This window comes from Garra rufa, chromosome 22 (genome assembly GCF_049309525.1).
Source record: "Garra rufa chromosome 22, GarRuf1.0, whole genome shotgun sequence".
Taxonomy (NCBI): domain Eukaryota; kingdom Metazoa; phylum Chordata; class Actinopteri; order Cypriniformes; family Cyprinidae; genus Garra; species Garra rufa.
Window position 1 is genome coordinate 15953225 of NC_133382.1, and position 18211 is coordinate 15971435.

The 18211-nt window shown below is 35.1% G+C and overlaps 1 protein-coding gene across 1 annotated transcript in view; it reads right to left on the bottom strand.

The window, feature by feature from the left end:
• Positions 1–18211, bottom strand: part of mrtfba (myocardin related transcription factor Ba) — a 60729-nt gene that overhangs the window by 32325 nt on the left and 10193 nt on the right. The window contains exon 2 of the mRNA XM_073827833.1: positions 10104–10317. Coding sequence (XP_073683934.1) covers positions 10104–10239 — 136 coding nt within the window. The 5' untranslated portion in view covers positions 10240–10317. The remainder of the gene's footprint in view (positions 1–10103; positions 10318–18211) is intronic.

Here is an 18211-nt window from a genome sequence, read left to right on the forward strand (position 1 = left end):
CTTTAAATAAACACTGTCCTTTTAAAATATTAAGCAGCATAACTGTTTCCAACACTGATAATAAATCAGCATTTTAGAATGATTTCTGAAGAATCATGTGACACTGAAGACTGGATTAATGATGCTGAAAATTCAGCTTTGCATCACAGAAATAAATTAGATTTTAAAATATATTCACATAGAAAGGGTTGTTTTACATTGGATTTTTGATCAAATAAATGCAGCTTTGATGAGAATAAGAAATGTCTTTAAAAAAACATTACAAATATTACTAATCCCAAACCTTTGAATGGCAGTGTATCTTAAGCAGGACTGTTTGTATGTTTGTATTTGTATGATAATAGGAAATGTTTATTGGATTGAAAATTCAGCTTTGACATCAGAGGAATAAATTACATTTCAATATATACTAGTATAGAAAGCAGTTATTTGCAATTTTTGAATTTTTTTTTTTAATAATTTGCAATTATTTTAGATTATTACTTAACAATATTACTGTTTTTACTGTATTATTGATCAGAGACTTCTTTCAACAACATTTAACAATTTTACAGACCCCAAACTTTTAAACAAAAATGTAACCATTTACCAAAAAAAATTATAACAATAAAAACAAACAAATAAATAAATAGTACAGTCTTTTAAACCTTAGTGTGGCTAACCAATGTTCTATTCTTTACCTTTTTGCAAAGTAAAAATTATAGAAAAGTTGTATTTTCCTCACTGAAGCCAAAGACATTCAAACAGACATCTTTGGCTGTAGCACATCACATCTAATGCTGTGTTTTGAGCATCTCACCATATTTTTTTAAGACCGTGTATCAAGTGAAATTTTAATCATCTCTTTTTGGATTTCATTCAGCAACATCTTACGTAAGCAACCTCTATGAAATGCATCCAATCAGACTCAGGTGAACCTGAAACCAGCCAAATTATAAAGGACTTCATTAAGACCTATTAACTGACTAGCCAAAATTAAATAGAAGTAGCTTTACACATCAGTATCGTGCCAATCTATGCCGAGGCCATTGCTCAGATGGAGAGATTTTGCCATTATCTACAACAATCACTAACCTTCCTGTTGTGCATCTGATAGACAATCTCAACCATTTGCAGCAGATTACCTTGATTGTCCACTAGGGCTGCAACGATTCGTCGACGTTGTCGACAAAAATCGATAATAGAAATAGTCGACAATGAATTTCATTGTCGATGTTGTCGCCAGACATGTTTTCTCTGACCGAGTGAGGCATCTCTCTGCCGAGAGTCGCACATAGGCATCTATGCTGAGCGATAACATACAGAAATGGCGGCGTCCAATGCACTGAATGCAGCAGCTGCGCGTACCAAAACACGCCACATACTCCGTCTAAAGTGCGTATTTTTTTTCCACACCCATGTTAACGGATTACAACGTTCACAATGTACGGACTGTAAACGCGTTCTGTGTGAGCGCAAAACGAGTCCGTGCTGCTTCTGCACCGCATACGTAACGCACACGGACTGTAGACGCAATGCAGACTGAGTATGTGTGAAACAGGCGTAAAGTTTGGGAGCATTTTAGTCTGCTACGGCGAATAAAAAGATTACCTGCATGGTTTGAAAAGCAGTCCTTGTGCATCACGGCAGCACCTCTGTGATGCACGAACATTTAAAGAGAAAGCACGTCGGACAGTTAAATGAAACCAGTTTGGCTGGCCTCGGTAAGATTTAAATAACATGGAAGCCAATACGTTTTGTTTTGGATATACATGTTTGTTTACGGTATTATTGCTGCTGATGTGCCTGCCCCTGGTTTACAGGAAGAAAATGTTTACTTGATTTTAATTTATTTTTTCTTATAAAACAAATGTGCCTGTCCTTTAAAAAGATTATAGAGTTTCTTAATTTATGCATTTATGTCTGTACTGACCGATTACTGTGCCTAAATGGTTTTAGACAGGGCATTTTTATTTACTTTTAGTATGAATTGGCCTATCAGCAGCAAAGTTCAATAAAATATGCATTTTTCATTGAAGTACCCCCTTCTTTCTTGTATTTACTATAATTTTCCACATAATTAAAGCAATATCATGCTAAATTTGAGAAAAATTGAATAATTATCCGATTAGTCGACTAATCGTTTCAATAGTCGGTGACTAGTCGACTATTAAAATAGTCGTTAGTTGCAGCCCTATTGTCCACTAAGTAATGCACATAGCTCTCATGAAAAGCCAATCAACAATAGCTTTCTTTTTCAAATGCTGTCATTTCCATTAAACCTAAGCTTGGCAAAGAAAGCTATTCAAAATAAGCTAAACCTATATGAGTGACAGAATGATATCCACCTCTCAGAGTCGAGCAGCAAGCTCCAGAACCTGGTATGAAGTTTCCTCTGCAGATGTTGTGAGTCCCCACTCCTAAGCAGGCCATGCTGTTTGCCTGTCCTTCCTCACGCTCAAAGTATCTCAATGTGGGCTCCTGAGAGCACCAGAGCTTTGTGAAAAAAGCACAAGGACCTCGCTCTTCAGGACTCTCCATTTACTGTTAGCAGCTCCAGTGAAACTGGGACTCCCTCAGAAGAGACAACATCTCTGCTCCACAAGCAGAAAAAGAGGAGGGAGCAAAAAGAGCAAACCGACCACTGTTAACCCCTCCCTGCCATTGAAAGTTCAACTCTAGATCATTAAAAAGTGCTCCTTTTAATAGTTTAGAAGAATTATGAACTTTCTCTTTATGGACGAGTGCATCACGGATGCTTTATTTTTGTGATTCGATAACAGCAAAAGAAACATAAAATAGCTCTCAGCTGAAACAACCCTCCTCTTCATCAACATGGCAAACATCTTGTTTGACAGACAGCCAGAGGATGAGTAACTGACACGGGCCATGCTCTGCCAAAGTCGTTTACATTTCCACTCAATGTGACGGTGTGACCTCACATAGCTAGAGCCCTAGAGGTGCATCCCTCACAGAGCTGCGAGGCACCGCATGCAGACAGCGCTGTCCTGTGACCTTTCACATGTCAATCAAAAGACTGCTTCCAAACTAAGAGGCAAAGAAATGTCAGGATTCTGGAGACTGCTTCTGTGCATAGAGGACTGAGGGTGACAGAATATAAAAGAGCTTCTCTTTTCAGCACGTACACAAATAAAATGTTATTTAATCACCCGGAAATAGAGGTAAAATGAATCAGGATGTGGTGTGAATAGAACTAGACAGTGAAGTTAGAGAGCCAAAATTCAATAGCTGAATTTGTGCAGGCTGTGATTACGACCCGGACAATGAATACCATTCCAGAACATGGGCAACTTTTAAATCGCACAAATAAGTTCACCAAAAATGGGCAAGACAATCTGACTGATGGTGAATATTAAGCCAAGAGGGACATCTAAATGAGATTTCATCTGGAATTTCTTCTGAAAGACAAACAACTTAGTACTTTTCTAGCAAATCTCAGAGGCCAGCCGTATTTTTCACATCAGATGTGTCAAGCATACAATAGGCTTGTCTGAACTATGGAAGCCCGTTTTCACTATTGAAAATAAAAAAAAATAACAGAGTTTTTTTGACTTTTTTCTCAGAATTGTGTGATGTAAACTCACAAATGAGTTATAATGTCAAAATAGCAGGATATAAATCCGTAATTGCGAGAAATAAGGTCAGAATTGTGAGATAAAAACTCGCAACTTTGACTTTTTTCTCACAAATGTGAGTTTGTATCTCACAATTTAGACTTTTTCTCACAATTCCAAGATTATATCAGAATTGTGAGATAAAAACGTACAATTCCGACTTTTTCTCTCACAAATGTGAGTTTGTATCTTGGAATTTTGACTTTTTCTCACAATTCCAAGTTTATATCTCACAATTCTGACTTTTCAAACTCACAATTAAGTTATAAAGTCAGTATAGCAGGATATAAATCCGTAACTGTGAGAAATTTTTCCTCTAAACTGCATGATATAAACTCACAATTGAGTTATAACATCAGAATAGCAGGATATAAATCCGTAATTGCGAGAAATAAAGTCAGAATTGTGAGATAAAAAAAAAAAATCGCAATTCTGACTTTTTTTTCACAAATGTGAGTTTGTATCTCACAATTTAGACTTTTTTTCTCACAATTTCAAGTTTATATCTCACAATTCTGACTTTTTTCCTCAGAATTGCATGATATTAACTCACAATTGAGTTAAAGTCAGAATAGCAGGATATAAATCTGTAACTGTGAGAAATAAAGTCGGAATTGTGAGATTAAACTCACAATTCTGAATTTTTCTTACGAATGTGAGTTTGTATCTCCCAATTTAGACTTTTTTCTTGCAATTCCATGTTTACATCTCACAATTCTGACCTTTTTTTAGACTTGGGTGATAAACTCATAACTGAGTTATTAAGTCAGTTTAGCAGGATATAAATCCGTAATTGCGAGAAATAAAGTCAGAATTGTGAGATAAAAACGCACTTCAGACTTTCTCACAAATGTGAGTTTGTATCTCGCAATTTACATTTTTTTCCCTCACAATTCCAAGTTTATATTCACAATTCTGATTTTTTTTTTCTTAGAAATGTGTGATATAAACTCACAATTGAGTTATAGTCAAAATAGTGAGATATAAACTTGTAATTGTAAGAAATAGTGTCAGAATTGCAAGATACAAACTCGCAATTGTGACTTTTTTCTTTCAAATGCGAGTTTGTATCTTGCAATTTAGACTTTTTCTCACAATTCCAAGTTTATATCTCACAATTCTGACTTTTTTTCTTAGAATTGTGTGATATAAACTCACAATTGAGTCACAAAGTCAGAATAGCAGGATATAAATCCGTGATTGCGAGAAATAAAGTCAGGATTGTGGGATAAAAAAACTTGCAATTCTGACATTTTTTTCCACAAATGTGAGTTTGTATCTCGCAATTTAGACTTTTTCTCACAATTCCAAGTTTATATCAGAATTGTGATAAAAACGTACAATTCCGACTTTTTTTCTCACAAATGTGAGTTTGTATTTTGCAATTTAGACTTTTTCTCACAATTCCAAGTTTATATCTTACAATTCTGACTTTTTAAACTCACAATTAAGTTATAAAGTCAGTATAGCAGGATATAAATCCGTAACTGTGAGAAATTTTTCCTCTAAACTGCATGATATAAACTCACAATTGAGTTATAACATCAGAATAGCAGGATATAAATCCGTAATTGCGAGAAATAAAGTCAGAATTGTGAGATTAAACTCACAATTCTGAATTTCTTACGAATGTGAGTTTGTATCTCACAATTTAGACTTTTTTTCTCACAATTTCAAGTTTATATCTCACAATTCTGACTTTTTTCCTCAGAATTGCATGATATTAACTCACAATTGAGTTAAAGTCAGAATAGCAGGATATAAATCTGTAACTGTGAGAAATAAAGTCGGAATTGTGAGATTAAACTCACAATTCTGAATTTCTTACGAATGTGAGTTTGTATCTCACAATTTAGACTTTTTTTCTCACAATTTCAAGTTTATATCTCACAATTCTGACTTTTTTCCTCAGAATTGCATGATATTAACTCACAATTGAGTTAAAGTCAGAATAGCAGGATATAAATCTGTAACTGTGAGAAATAAAGTCGGAATTGTGAGATTAAACTCACAATTCTGAATTTCTTACGAATGTGAGTTTGTATCTCACAATTTAGACTTTTTTCTTGCAATTCCATGTTTACATCTCACAATTCTGACCTTTTTTTAGAATTGGGTGATAAACTCATAACTGAGTTATAAAGTCAGTTTAGCAGGATATAAATCCGTAATTGCGAGAAATAAAGTCAGAATTGTGAGATAAAAACGCACTTCAGACTTTCTCACAAATGTGAGTTTGTATCTCGCAATTTACATTTTTTTCCCTCACAATTCCAAGTTTATATTCACAATTCTGATTTTTTTTTCTTAGAAATGTGTGATATAAACTCACAATTGAGTTATAGTCAAAATAGTGAGATATAAACTTGTAATTGTAAGAAATAGTGTCAGAATTGCAAGATACAAACTCGCAATTGTGACTTTTTTCTTTCAAATGCGAGTTTGTATCTTGCAATTTAGACTTTTTCTCACAATTCCAAGTTTAAATCTCACAATTCTGACTTTTTTTCTTAGAATTGCGTGATATAAACTCACAATTGAGTCACAAAGTCAGAATAGCAGGATATAAATCCGTGATTGCGAGAAATAAAGTCAGGATTGTGGGATAAAAAAACTTGCAATTCTGACTTTTTTTTTCCACAAATGTGAGTTTGTATCTCACAATTTAGACTTTTTCTCACAATTCCAAGTTTATATCAGAATTGTGAGATAAAAACGTACAATTCCGACTTTTTTTCTCACAAATGTGAGCTTGTATTTTGCAATTTAGACCTTTTCTCACAATTCCAAGTTTATATCTTACAATTCTGACTTTTCAAACTCACAATTAAGTTATAAAGTCAGTATAGCAGGATATAAATCCGTAACTGTGAGAAATTTTTCCTCTAAACTGCATGATATAAACTCACAATTGAGTTATAACATCAGAATAGCAGGATATAAATCCGTAATTGCGAGAAATAAAGTCAGAATTGTGAGATAAAAAAAAAAAAAAAAAAAAAAAAAAATCGCAATTCTGACTTTTTTTTCACAAATGTGAGTTTGTATCTCACAATTTAGACTTTTTTTCTCACAATTTCAAGTTTATATCTCACAATTCTGACTTTTTTCCTCAGAATTGCATGATATTAACTCACAATTGAGTTAAAGTCAGAATAGCAGGAAATAAATCTGTAACTGTGAGAAATAAAGTCGGAATTGTGAGATTAAACTCACAATTCTGAATTTTTCTTACGAATGTGAGTTTGTATCTCACAATTTAGACTTTTTTCTTGCAATTCCATGTTTACATCTCACAATTCTGACCTTTTTTTAGAATTGGGTGATATAAAGTCAGTTTAGCAGGATATAAATCCGTAATTGTGAGAAATAAAGTCAGAATTGTGAGATAAAAACGCACTTCAGACTTTCTCACAAATGTGAGTTTGTATCTCGCAATTTACATTTTTTCCCCTCACAATTCCAAGTTTATATTCACAATTCTGATTTTTTTTTCTTAGAAATGTGTGATATAAACTCACAATTGAGTTATAGTCAAAATAGTGAGATATAAACTTGTAATTAAGAAATAGTGTCAGAATTGCAAGATACAAACTCGCAATTGTGACTTTTTTCTTTCAAATGCGAGTTTGTATCTTGCAATTTAGACTTTTTCTCACAATTCCAAGTTTATCTCACAATTCTGACTTTTTCTTTCCGCAAATGCAAGTCTGTATTTCGCAATTCAAAGTTTATATCTCACAATTCACAATTTTCTCTCAGAACTGAGAGATATAAAATTTCTTGCAATTTATATCTGATTTTTCTTGTTTATCTCTCACAATTCTGTCTTAATAACTCACAATTGTGTGTTATAAAGTCAGAATTCTGAGAAAAAAAAAGTCACAAATCTCGCAAATCTGAGAAAAATCACAATTGCAAGACATAAACTTGCAATTCTGAGAAAAAAAAGTTAGAATTAGAGTTTATATCTCGCAATTCTGACTTTATAACACACAACTGCAAGTTATTAAGGCAGAAAAATGACTCAATCCAACAATTTTGTTTTATTCACCACTGTAGCAAGTAGGGATGGCGAAAACTAAAAAATTTCTTGACCGACCACCGAGCCTCATTAGCCGGTTGAAACCGGTTAACCGATTAGTTTAAAATATGGTACGCTATTTGAAATAACAGCCATTTCGAGCCGCGCCTGCAATTTCGCAACTCTGTCGCATCTCTCTGCCGCTCTGCCTCCCGCACACACACACACACACACACACACACACACACACACACACACACACACACACACACACACACACACACAATGCCACTCACGTCACTTTTTAAAAATCCCCTAGGATATTATTTTTGTTGAAATTAAACAAACGAGTAAATTACTATTTAAAAAATTGGTTGTTAGTAGGACTGGACCAGAATATTCAAATCGAATATTCGTTCGGTGGGTTGGCATTCGATTTTAAATTTTGAGATTCAATATTCGTTTTTTTTTCCATAGACCTTGCATCCCCCGCAAAACGGTTCTCATTTGCGCTTAAATATGAATGAAGAAGATCAGACTGCCGCGCCACTAACACAGAAACAGCAAAAAAAAAAAAAAAAAAAAAAAAAAAAAAAAAAAAAGAGAGAGAGAGAGAGAAATTGAGTAATATTTGAGAGACACTATAAAGTACAGTCGGGCCCACTTAAATGGTTTAAGCAAAACTAGGGCTGTGACTATCATAATGACAACTGCGCCTCTGCTTTAAATGCACGCATAGGCTAAAGCTGACCGCAAAGCCCCAGCAAAAATAATTACCATGAATGTGTCGGGGGAAAAGTAGGGAGATATTTGAATTATTTATTAAAAAACTGGTATTTGACACAAAGATGAAGTTGATCCTGATGCCATTTGCTCATTTACGCGGCTTTAATACCTAAATGCATATGCATTAGGCCTATAGCTATTGGAAGAGTTTTGTTTTCGATTTGAATTATTTAAATTATTTTTTTTTACAGTTTCGGATGATATATTAGTCTTACCTTTATGAGCAAAAATGAAGTTTCACATAGCGCTGGCTGGCGCTTCCATGTTCTGCAAAGCGTGCTTATATCTATGGGTTTTAATTTAAATCGTGATGACTTGGTCGTTACTTTAAAAAACAAAAACTTAAATTTAACAAATAAAAAGTGTTCCAAATATATGTCTAAATTAACTTTATAACCTAAATAAACGAAAATAAATGTAATCACTTTGCTATTAAAAACAGCAGCTGTGCAGTGGGGAAGAGAAAGAGAAAACAGACCGGTTTCAGTCAGACTCGGGCCAGTAATTCTGATGAGCTGTCGGAGAAGGTCCGGGCGAAGTTTTAGTAATGTTTGCAACGAATGTTTCTTAAATAGCCGATTTAACATTATTATTTAGGCTAGATTCATATTTAAATGTATTATTTATTTGATTTATTTTAGCGTTTTGTAGGCTGATTGTTCACTGACGGAAGTGCTCAAATAAACACGCACGTTTGTTAATAATGTTTGGGCCTCATTTATTTTGGGTTTCAACATAATATACATAGGCTGTGTATTTTATATAGGCTTATATACACAAACGTTATATATAATGTATATATATATTTATTTATAAATAATTTAGATACGAATAATTTATTTATATATAAACACCGCGCCATTTTTTTCGTTCTTCTTTTATTTAAATAGCCTACCCTTCACGGTGCCAGTAATTACTGTGCTAATTTCTGATTTGGGAGTGATTTGTTTGTTAAAATTTTTTAGGCTACCTTATTAAAAGTAGGCTATTGCACTTAACAGACATGTGTGTTTTGTATCAGTAGCGCGGTGTCCGTTCATGAAGCGGATAAGCTCTGCCTGCGTGAGGCGCGTCGCATCCAGCAATGTTCTATTACAATTTATTAATTCTGAACGTGTGGTGTGTCCATATTGCACCAAAATGCAACACTGCACACCCTCGGGTCCACAGCAAAAATCGTTTGGATGAACTGTTCTCGACATAATAAAAATGCAAACAGAAAGACATAGAGATTCCTGCCTTTATTAGAGAGAAGAATATGTTCAGCCCCTCCCACCGAAGCTTCGAAGCTCAAAAAATGGTATTCGGACCAGCCCTAGTTGTTAGACCGTTGTGTTCTTTTGTGTTGACATGCAGATGTTTGGATAGGCCTATTGGCCCATGTGCGCCGTTGCGCGCAAAGTTTGTATATTTTAAACACTTCCGAGGATAGTGGGGGTCACGAGTCACTGGCACGGTTATTTTGGGGGTCGTGAGCTGAAAAGTTTGGGAATCCCTGGCCTAATAGACTGCAACATGATAAAACCAATGGATAAAACAGGCACCTTCAGAATGCGTAAAAGACGCACCGGCACTTTTTTTTTTAACCGACTACCGACAACTTTGACCGGTTAACGTTGATACGGTCAACCACCGGTCAAACGGTCATCGGTTAACATCCCTAGTAGCAAGCAACGTACCATTTTTGCGCTCGTTGAGCGGGGGCAACCTTTGGCTGGGGTGCAGGGACAGTTCTTCCATCTCATGGGTTACAGCCTCACTCTGTGGGCTGGGCGCCAACAAACCCCCAATTCCAGCATCCCCCTGGTCCTCCATGTCTCCTCAATGAGGAGTCAAGAGTCTTGCTGGGGATCAGCAGAAGATATGGTCACAGGAAGCTCCTCACTTCAGTTTCTGCAAGAAACAAAGTTGTTATAAACTTAGGTGAAGAAAAACGTAAACAGCAAAGGATGAGCAAAGGAATTAGGTCCAAGTTTGGCAGAATGTGTATTAGTAATACTTGAAATCATAAGTAAAATGGGGATTTTGGGAATTATGTAATAGTTCAAGGATGTGGTAGGATCTGTAATATCACTTTAGACCAAAAACACCAGAGGAAGTGTTGAATCTATGGCATATACAGTTGCTAACATCTATCAAAGCGCTAACAAATAATGAAAACGAGCCTCTACACAGACGGTGAATGAATAGACGTTGTGTTTGCTAGCCTATCATTACTCAACTTTACATCATCCAAGTGGTTTAGAAGAAAAACCAATAAAAACATAAACACAGCACTCACCATGGTGCTGCAAAATGCTAGAATACACTATGACCACATCAGCACAAACCACAATCATTCATTCCCATGAAACACTCGCCATTCAAAACCTCCTGCCACATGGGAACTGAGAGGCTAAATTTTCTGTTGCTAATTTTACAAATACAAATTTCAGTGGCAGATCAATTTAGCAACTGATCTCAAAACTATATTTCTCCACAAGTGGACAGTGATGGATTTCATCAAAATTTTGCCAATGATGGATTTGGGTTTCTAACTTATTCTATTAAAACAAATAAAACATCACATTATGCTTAAAAAAAATCAATTCTTTTTTTCTCTTCCTGTGGTTTTCCAAATTCAACCCCCTCTGAGCCACTCCACACCCACCCTGGCCGAAAAAAAAGGCAAAAAATGTACACTTTTAGCTGTCTGCAAGATCTGATCCAGCATTTCAAAGGAAAAGGCAGGTTTTTAAATACAAATTCCAGCTGTTTGTACTGGGCTATCTATGACTCAGGCCATTTACACAAAAATGTATTGAGCAAAACATTGTGGGACATGCGGTCACTGACCTAATAAAGATCCCAAAGCATGTTTTGATATGAGGACGGATAGTATTGGAAGAAAACTGCATAGCCTGATACGACCTCTGAGTAAAAAGACTGTTAGCAGCATCTTATTAAGCAGTCCCATCAGGATTTTTGTGATTTTAACAAATAAAAACTGCAAAAAAGCATCTTACTATAGTACTAGATAAAGTTAGAATGACACAACAGAGTGATAAAGAAGCATGTGACTGAGGAAATAAAGTGTTGCACGCTTGATATTATAAAGGGTTATTTAAGGATTAGTTCACTGCAGAATGAAAATTCCCCTATAATTTACTCATCCCCATGTCATCCAAGATGTTCATGTCTTTCTTTATTCAGTCAAAAAGAAATTAAGATTTTTGAGGAAAACATTTCAAGATTTTAGGGGTGCTCGATACATATCATCTGCGATAATATCCTAATTGTTGTTTTAATGATGTGCCAATCGCTCATTTGTTGCCACCTACTGGCCATTTTTATTTCACATTTAAAGTATCTTTATATTTTTAAATAATTTCAAATATCATTATTAAACGTTTTATGTTTAAAATATCAAAACTGTTTATGTATTTGTAATTGTTGCTGCTGTTATAAAAAAGGCATTATAAAAGGTAAAAATGCCCATAAAAGATTTTTAAAAGGCTTATTAGAAAATAATTTCTATCACTGCTGTGAACTGAGCACACAGAGTATGAAGAATATCAAAAACTTTAGCTGTCCACACCTTTAAAATATCTGCACAATAACACACTCAGCAAAATATTTTCTAATTATCGTTAGCGATAAAATCCCAGAAAATATCAAGATACTATATTTTGTCAATATCACACCCCCCTAAAAGATTTTTATCCATATAGAGGTTTCAATTAGGGATGCTCATATTGACCGTTTAACCGTTAACCGACAGTAAGAATTTTAACCGATTATTACTATCAGTTAAACGGTTTAAAAGGGTTTTTTTCTATTATTTTTTTTTTTTACGTTTGCTGCATGGTGAAAGAAATAATGCTATTTGTAAGTTATCTGTTTACTCACGCGCGCGTGTCGACACGTGCAGTGTGGCTGTACAGACATATTTCGCTTCACCTTTACTTAGTTAACAGATGTAGTATATGCAACTCAGTGGCAAGTGGCGTTATTGGGTTATCAGAGAGTGAATCCGTGAGTGAATGTATTCAAATTCTGAATGAATTATAGTCTAGAAAGTGCGCAATAGGCGCTGCCGTTACAATCACTGGAAAGCTATCACTCATCCTAGAGTAGTTCATCGCAATCTCATAAAGTTATTAAAAAGTAATAAAATAACCTTTACACTGCACAATTAATCTCTTATTTATATAATGCCAACACTTTCTTTGTTTTAATAAAAGAGTTCGCGAAAGTTTAGAAATCAGCAAAACTGAAACCGGCACTTTGGTTGGTGAGTGGATTGTAACATAGCCTCCTCTGATTGGCCACAGCGATAATCAAATCAACATACATGTCTGTGATTTGCTATTGCTGAACGCTGTAAAACACGCGCACACGCATATGACAGTGGATGGAAGTCCCGAACCGCAAATTGAAAGGGTTTTTGTGATGGTGTTTTTTTCGCGGATCTAAGAGTTAACAGGCAGCGGTCCTGCCTATCCGTACAGCATGAGGACATGTTAAAAACTAGGCACACTGAGGTATTGGCTGGCCTGCTATATTTTTATGTCCGACGAGAAGAATAAGACCGGTACAGTTCTTCAAAGCGCATAAAAGGATTTAGTGTGTTTTAGTTTTGTCATCTTAATTAGGTAGTTATTTAATTTATACATATTTAGTGTAGGCCTATTTATATTATTCTTTTTTTTTTTTTTTCATTCAGATTTTCTTTGTTCTCAGAACCGCTGCTGATGCGTGATAATTTAAGTATATGTCAATACAGTTTTTGTTGTTGCTCTGTATGCTGCTGTTTGCACGTTAAAATAAAACATTTGCTTGTATTTTTAATGTATCATCACAGATACTCGTGCATTCTATTTTTATTTTAAACTAATTTATTATTCTAATTTTATCAGTTAACGGTTAATGTTCGGATAACGAGCAGCGGTTGTCGGTCAGGAAAATTAACCGAAATGAGCATCCCTAGTTTCAATGCCGTTTCAAAGGGGTCATTTTCTAATAAATAAAAATGTATATAATTTAACCACAAATGCTCGTCTTGCACTAGCAACTTGTGTCTTGCATTACATAGTCACTTTGGAAAAGTCACACGTGATGTAGGGCGGAAGTGTGGGAGTGTAAAAATTATATACATTTTTATTTTTATTTTTTTTAGAAAATGGCAGATCATTCCACTAGATAAGACCCTTTATTTCTCAACTGGGAAAAAGGGTCCTATTAAAGCTGCATTGAAAACCGCCCTACATCACTACAGAAGTACCGACCCAGTGTTTAGAATCAGAATCAGATTCAGAATCAGAAACAAAGTGAACATGCAAAAAAGGTAAAACAGCGATGTAGGGTGACTTTGAAGTTGGAGGAGAAAATGAGACAGGAGTTTTTAGACATACCCTAACTGTATTGAACTGGATTACACAGAGTACATATGCACATGGCCGTGCTAGACAAGACGAGCATTTGAGGTTAAAAAGTATATAATTTTTTTTATTAAAAAAAAACAAAAAATAATTCTTTACGACTGAAGAAAGACATGAACATCTTGGATGAAAACTGGGTGAGTATATTATCTGTAATTTTTTTTATTCTGAAAAGTGAACTAATCCTTTAACTGAATAACAGTATTTTTTTTCACTTTCTGAACTTATTTGCACTAGCTAAACATCAAGCACTCATCTTAATATTTGTCTTATTGTTTTGTAATTTACTTCTTAAATTGTTCTTGTTTTACTAGCAAAATGCATTTTTGCATTTGCAAATCCAGCCATACAACAAAGCAGGATGTTATCCATATAAATACAAATAAAAAACAGAACACCCTCAGTATCCATAATGAGTAATGACCCAAACCAAGATAACCAATCAGGGATTTGAATATGTGACCCTGGACCACAAAACCAGTCTTAAGTCGCTGGGGTATATTTGTAGCAATAGCCAAAAATACATTGCATGGGTCAAAATTTTAGATTTTTCTTTTATGCCAAAAATCATTAAGAAATTAAGTAAAGTTCATGTTCCATGAAGATTTTTTGTAAAATTCCAACTGTAAACATATCAAAATGTAATTTTTGATTTGTAATATGCATTGTTAAGAACCTAATTTGGACAACTTTAAAGGTGATTTTCTCAGTCTTTTTGATTTTTTTGCATCCTCAGATTTCTGATTTCAAATAGATGTATCTCAGCCAAATATTGTCCTACCCTAACAAACCATACATCAATAGAAAGCTTATTTATTGAGCTTTCATATGATGTATAAATCTCAGTTTTGTCAAATTTAACCTTATGACTGGTTTTGTGGTCCAGGGTCACATATACTACAAACAAACACTCGTGCACAAAAGCATGCAGCTACAATACCAGCAGGCCAAGCCTCATTGTATTCCTACATAGGGTTGGGAATCGAAAATCGATTCCGATTCTGGAATCGGATACTTAAGATAAAGAATCGGATACTTGTTATAAAATTAAAATTTCGATTCCTCGTATCGATTCCTGGGTGCATTCTTTTCATCTAGCAATCTGCCAAGACCTTCCGCGGGTGCAATCTGCCAGGACCTTACGTGGTAATGTAAACATCAGTCTACTAGATGGTTCGCTGGAAGCGCTCGTAAGTGTGGCTACACTTTGTAAAAACCGAAGACAAAGCTACCGCTGCACGCAAACTTTATCTTAGAGACCTGCAAGGGACGGATTTTTTTATCCCCACGCCCGCCCGCTCCAGCAGAAATGTATGTTATTTCGTCCCGCTCTCGCCCGCAAAAGCCCACATAAAGTAACTTATACCCCCGCGGGAAGACAGGTATCTACTTCATTTCTTGGCTGCATGAAACAAACCCTCCCGTTAATGTGCAAGGCAAAGATGACCAGAGTAATAGTAACGTACATTAGGCACGCATAAGTCCGCTGTTGATTCACAAACTATTCATGATTTCGGGGATCTGATCCATAGTATTTTTACGTGAAATTTCAAAATATTTGCATAGTTGTCAAAATGAATGTCCTGTAAATGTTTTAGAATGAATGCTTACCCATAGAGGTGGATCTTGTAAGGGTCAGTGGTGTTAATGCACATATGAGCACCAGCATCAACAGATTTAGAATGTATTTACTGTATTTTTCATTTATGTTTATTTTATAATAAATACAAACAGTAGATATTCAGTCAGTCCAGTTCAAAAGGACAGGTTTAGTGAGTGGTATTTTGGCATCTCCCTGTTGTTTGGCAGGTTCACTTACTTAAGAAAAAGTACTCTGAAGTTGAAGTGAAGAATATCTGCATTAAATAATTCAGGAGCTTTAAATCTGTATATGTATATACATGTTAAAATGTTAGAGCAAAAGGTTTTCTATTAAATTCAAAAGTATAGCTTTAATTTAAAGTTTGTTTGAATTTTTTTTATAACATGAAGTAGAAAAACAAAAAGGCAAAACAAATGATTTGGTTAATAAAAAAGGTAAAAAAATAAACACCTTGTCAGACATAGGGGGGCCTTGCAAAATTTACCTTTTGACTTTTGTTTTTTTTTTGTTTTTGTTTTTTTTTACTAAATTGGAATCGAAACTGGGAATCGAAAAGAATCGGAGTCGATAAAATTCAAACAATACCCAACCCTATTCTTACATAACACACCAGCAAATGTCATGTCATGTACTCGTCCTCTTTTATTCTGAATTTCTAACATTCTCTTCACTGTGAGATCTTTTGGTTGGTAGTCAACACAATACACAAATTGTTTATGTTTTGAAAGGCAGTGTGCCAACATCCAACACACTGTATGTGTAATGAAGTCTGCTATTAGTCCTTGATAGTCACTGTTGCTAGGATACAGCAGCCTCCCACACAAATAAACTCAAGCTGCTGGAGCTCTCCCTCTATCAGCAGTACACTGTTTAACAATCGCTAATATAGGACAGGGTCAAAGGTAAACTTAAAGGGTAAATTTAAGACCTTTGTTCATCTTCCAAAGACAAATTAAGCTTTCTGACCCTGCATACACAGCAACGCAACTACCATGTTTAAGGCCTAGAAAAGTAGTAGGAACGCTGTTAAAATAGTCCATGTGACAACAGTGGTTAAACGGTAACTTTATGAACCTATAATAAATGTTTATCTTTAGTTACATTTGCCATTTAGAAATGTATATTCTATGGAAGAACGAATTCATGGAGCATATGATTTAATGTCACACCATGTGAATATTTCTATGCAATTAGCTCAATCTGTGGCATACTCACTGCCACAAGCAACGGTGACGCAATACGAAGCAACAGGCTGACCATAAACTGTGAGATTGCCAGGGCAAAATTAATATAAAAATATAATATATATATTTAATACCACTTGGGATATGACACACTATATAAAAGTCAACACTCCAGACTTATGCACATCATCCACCACATTCAGTTCAGGCCATTAAGCAAAGCTGAAGATTGCTGTGCAATGTGGATCCTCCATCTGGCTTACACCATATTAAATATGCGGTACAGTGATGTATGAGATACATACATCTCTCCACTCTCAAGACAGTTACAATAACAACGTATATCTTACATAAGAAAAACAGAGGGGCTGTGCTGTTTCTGTGGTCTGCCGTTTCTGGCATGCTTCACTGTTAGAGCTCATGGCTAAACAATTTTCCATACAACCCTCAAACCACATACACATCAAACTATAACACTGAGTGCCAAACTATCTATAACAATCAATTTAGTTAATTATTGAAGGTAACTAGAGTAAACATCAACACGTGCTAAGAAGGAGTGAGGCAAAAAAACAAGAATGAATAGGTTTTTTTATAGAAACAGCTTAAAACTAAGCAGGTGAACTAATGGCACCTCACTGAGAAATTACCAGCCTTCATGTTAATGTCAGGAGATGTCAAAGAGTAGTTACTTAAAGGGACGGTTCACCCTTAAATGAAGATTCTGTCATCATTACTCACCTCAAGTCATATCAGACGTTCAGACTTCAGAACACAAATGAAGATATTTTTAATATGCTCTCATAATTTTTGTTCATGCAACCAAAATTTTCATGCTTTAAAAAGTGCATATAGACGTCGCTCAACCATATATGTTTGACATGGAGAACAAATCTTAACGGATCTTGAATGTTAAAAAAAAATAAAATAATCAAGCTAGATCTTCTTGATGTGCTCCATGTATGGGCATTGATCAAAGCCTAAATTACATCTTATAAAGTGATCGTGCCTCTTCAGACAATTGGATTAAACCACTCAATTGACCCTTTGCAGGGAGTTTAATTGATAGGTGATCTTACCAATCATTTTTGTCCAACAAATGAACCAGACAGGAGAGTAGATTAACGCTGGCGGACTTGAACTTAAAGGTCCCATATTGTACACATTTCTGGAGGTTTATTTTAGTTGTTGATGTCCTTAAGAATATATATTTGCGGTATAAGTGCCCAAATCCATCTCAAAAAATTTTTACAGCTCCTTTTTTATGAGCTCTGTCAAAAACAGGTCGATTTTGGCCCATCTAATTAATATTCATGAGCCTCTCTTCTGATTGGCCTGTTGTTTTCTGAGTGACGCACAGCCAAGCCAAGCACAAGTAACTACGGTCATGTATGCTGTAGCCTAGCCCAGAGCCTAGCCTGCTGTGGCTTGATGATACTCAACAGGATATTTCAGAATGATCATTAATGTTTTTTCTTTTTCAAACACCAAATGCAGTAAGCTAAGTAACTGTTGCTTTAGTAAAGCCCCTTTTCACAATGCGCGCTGATTCCGGAAAATTACAGGAACGAGTGCTGTGT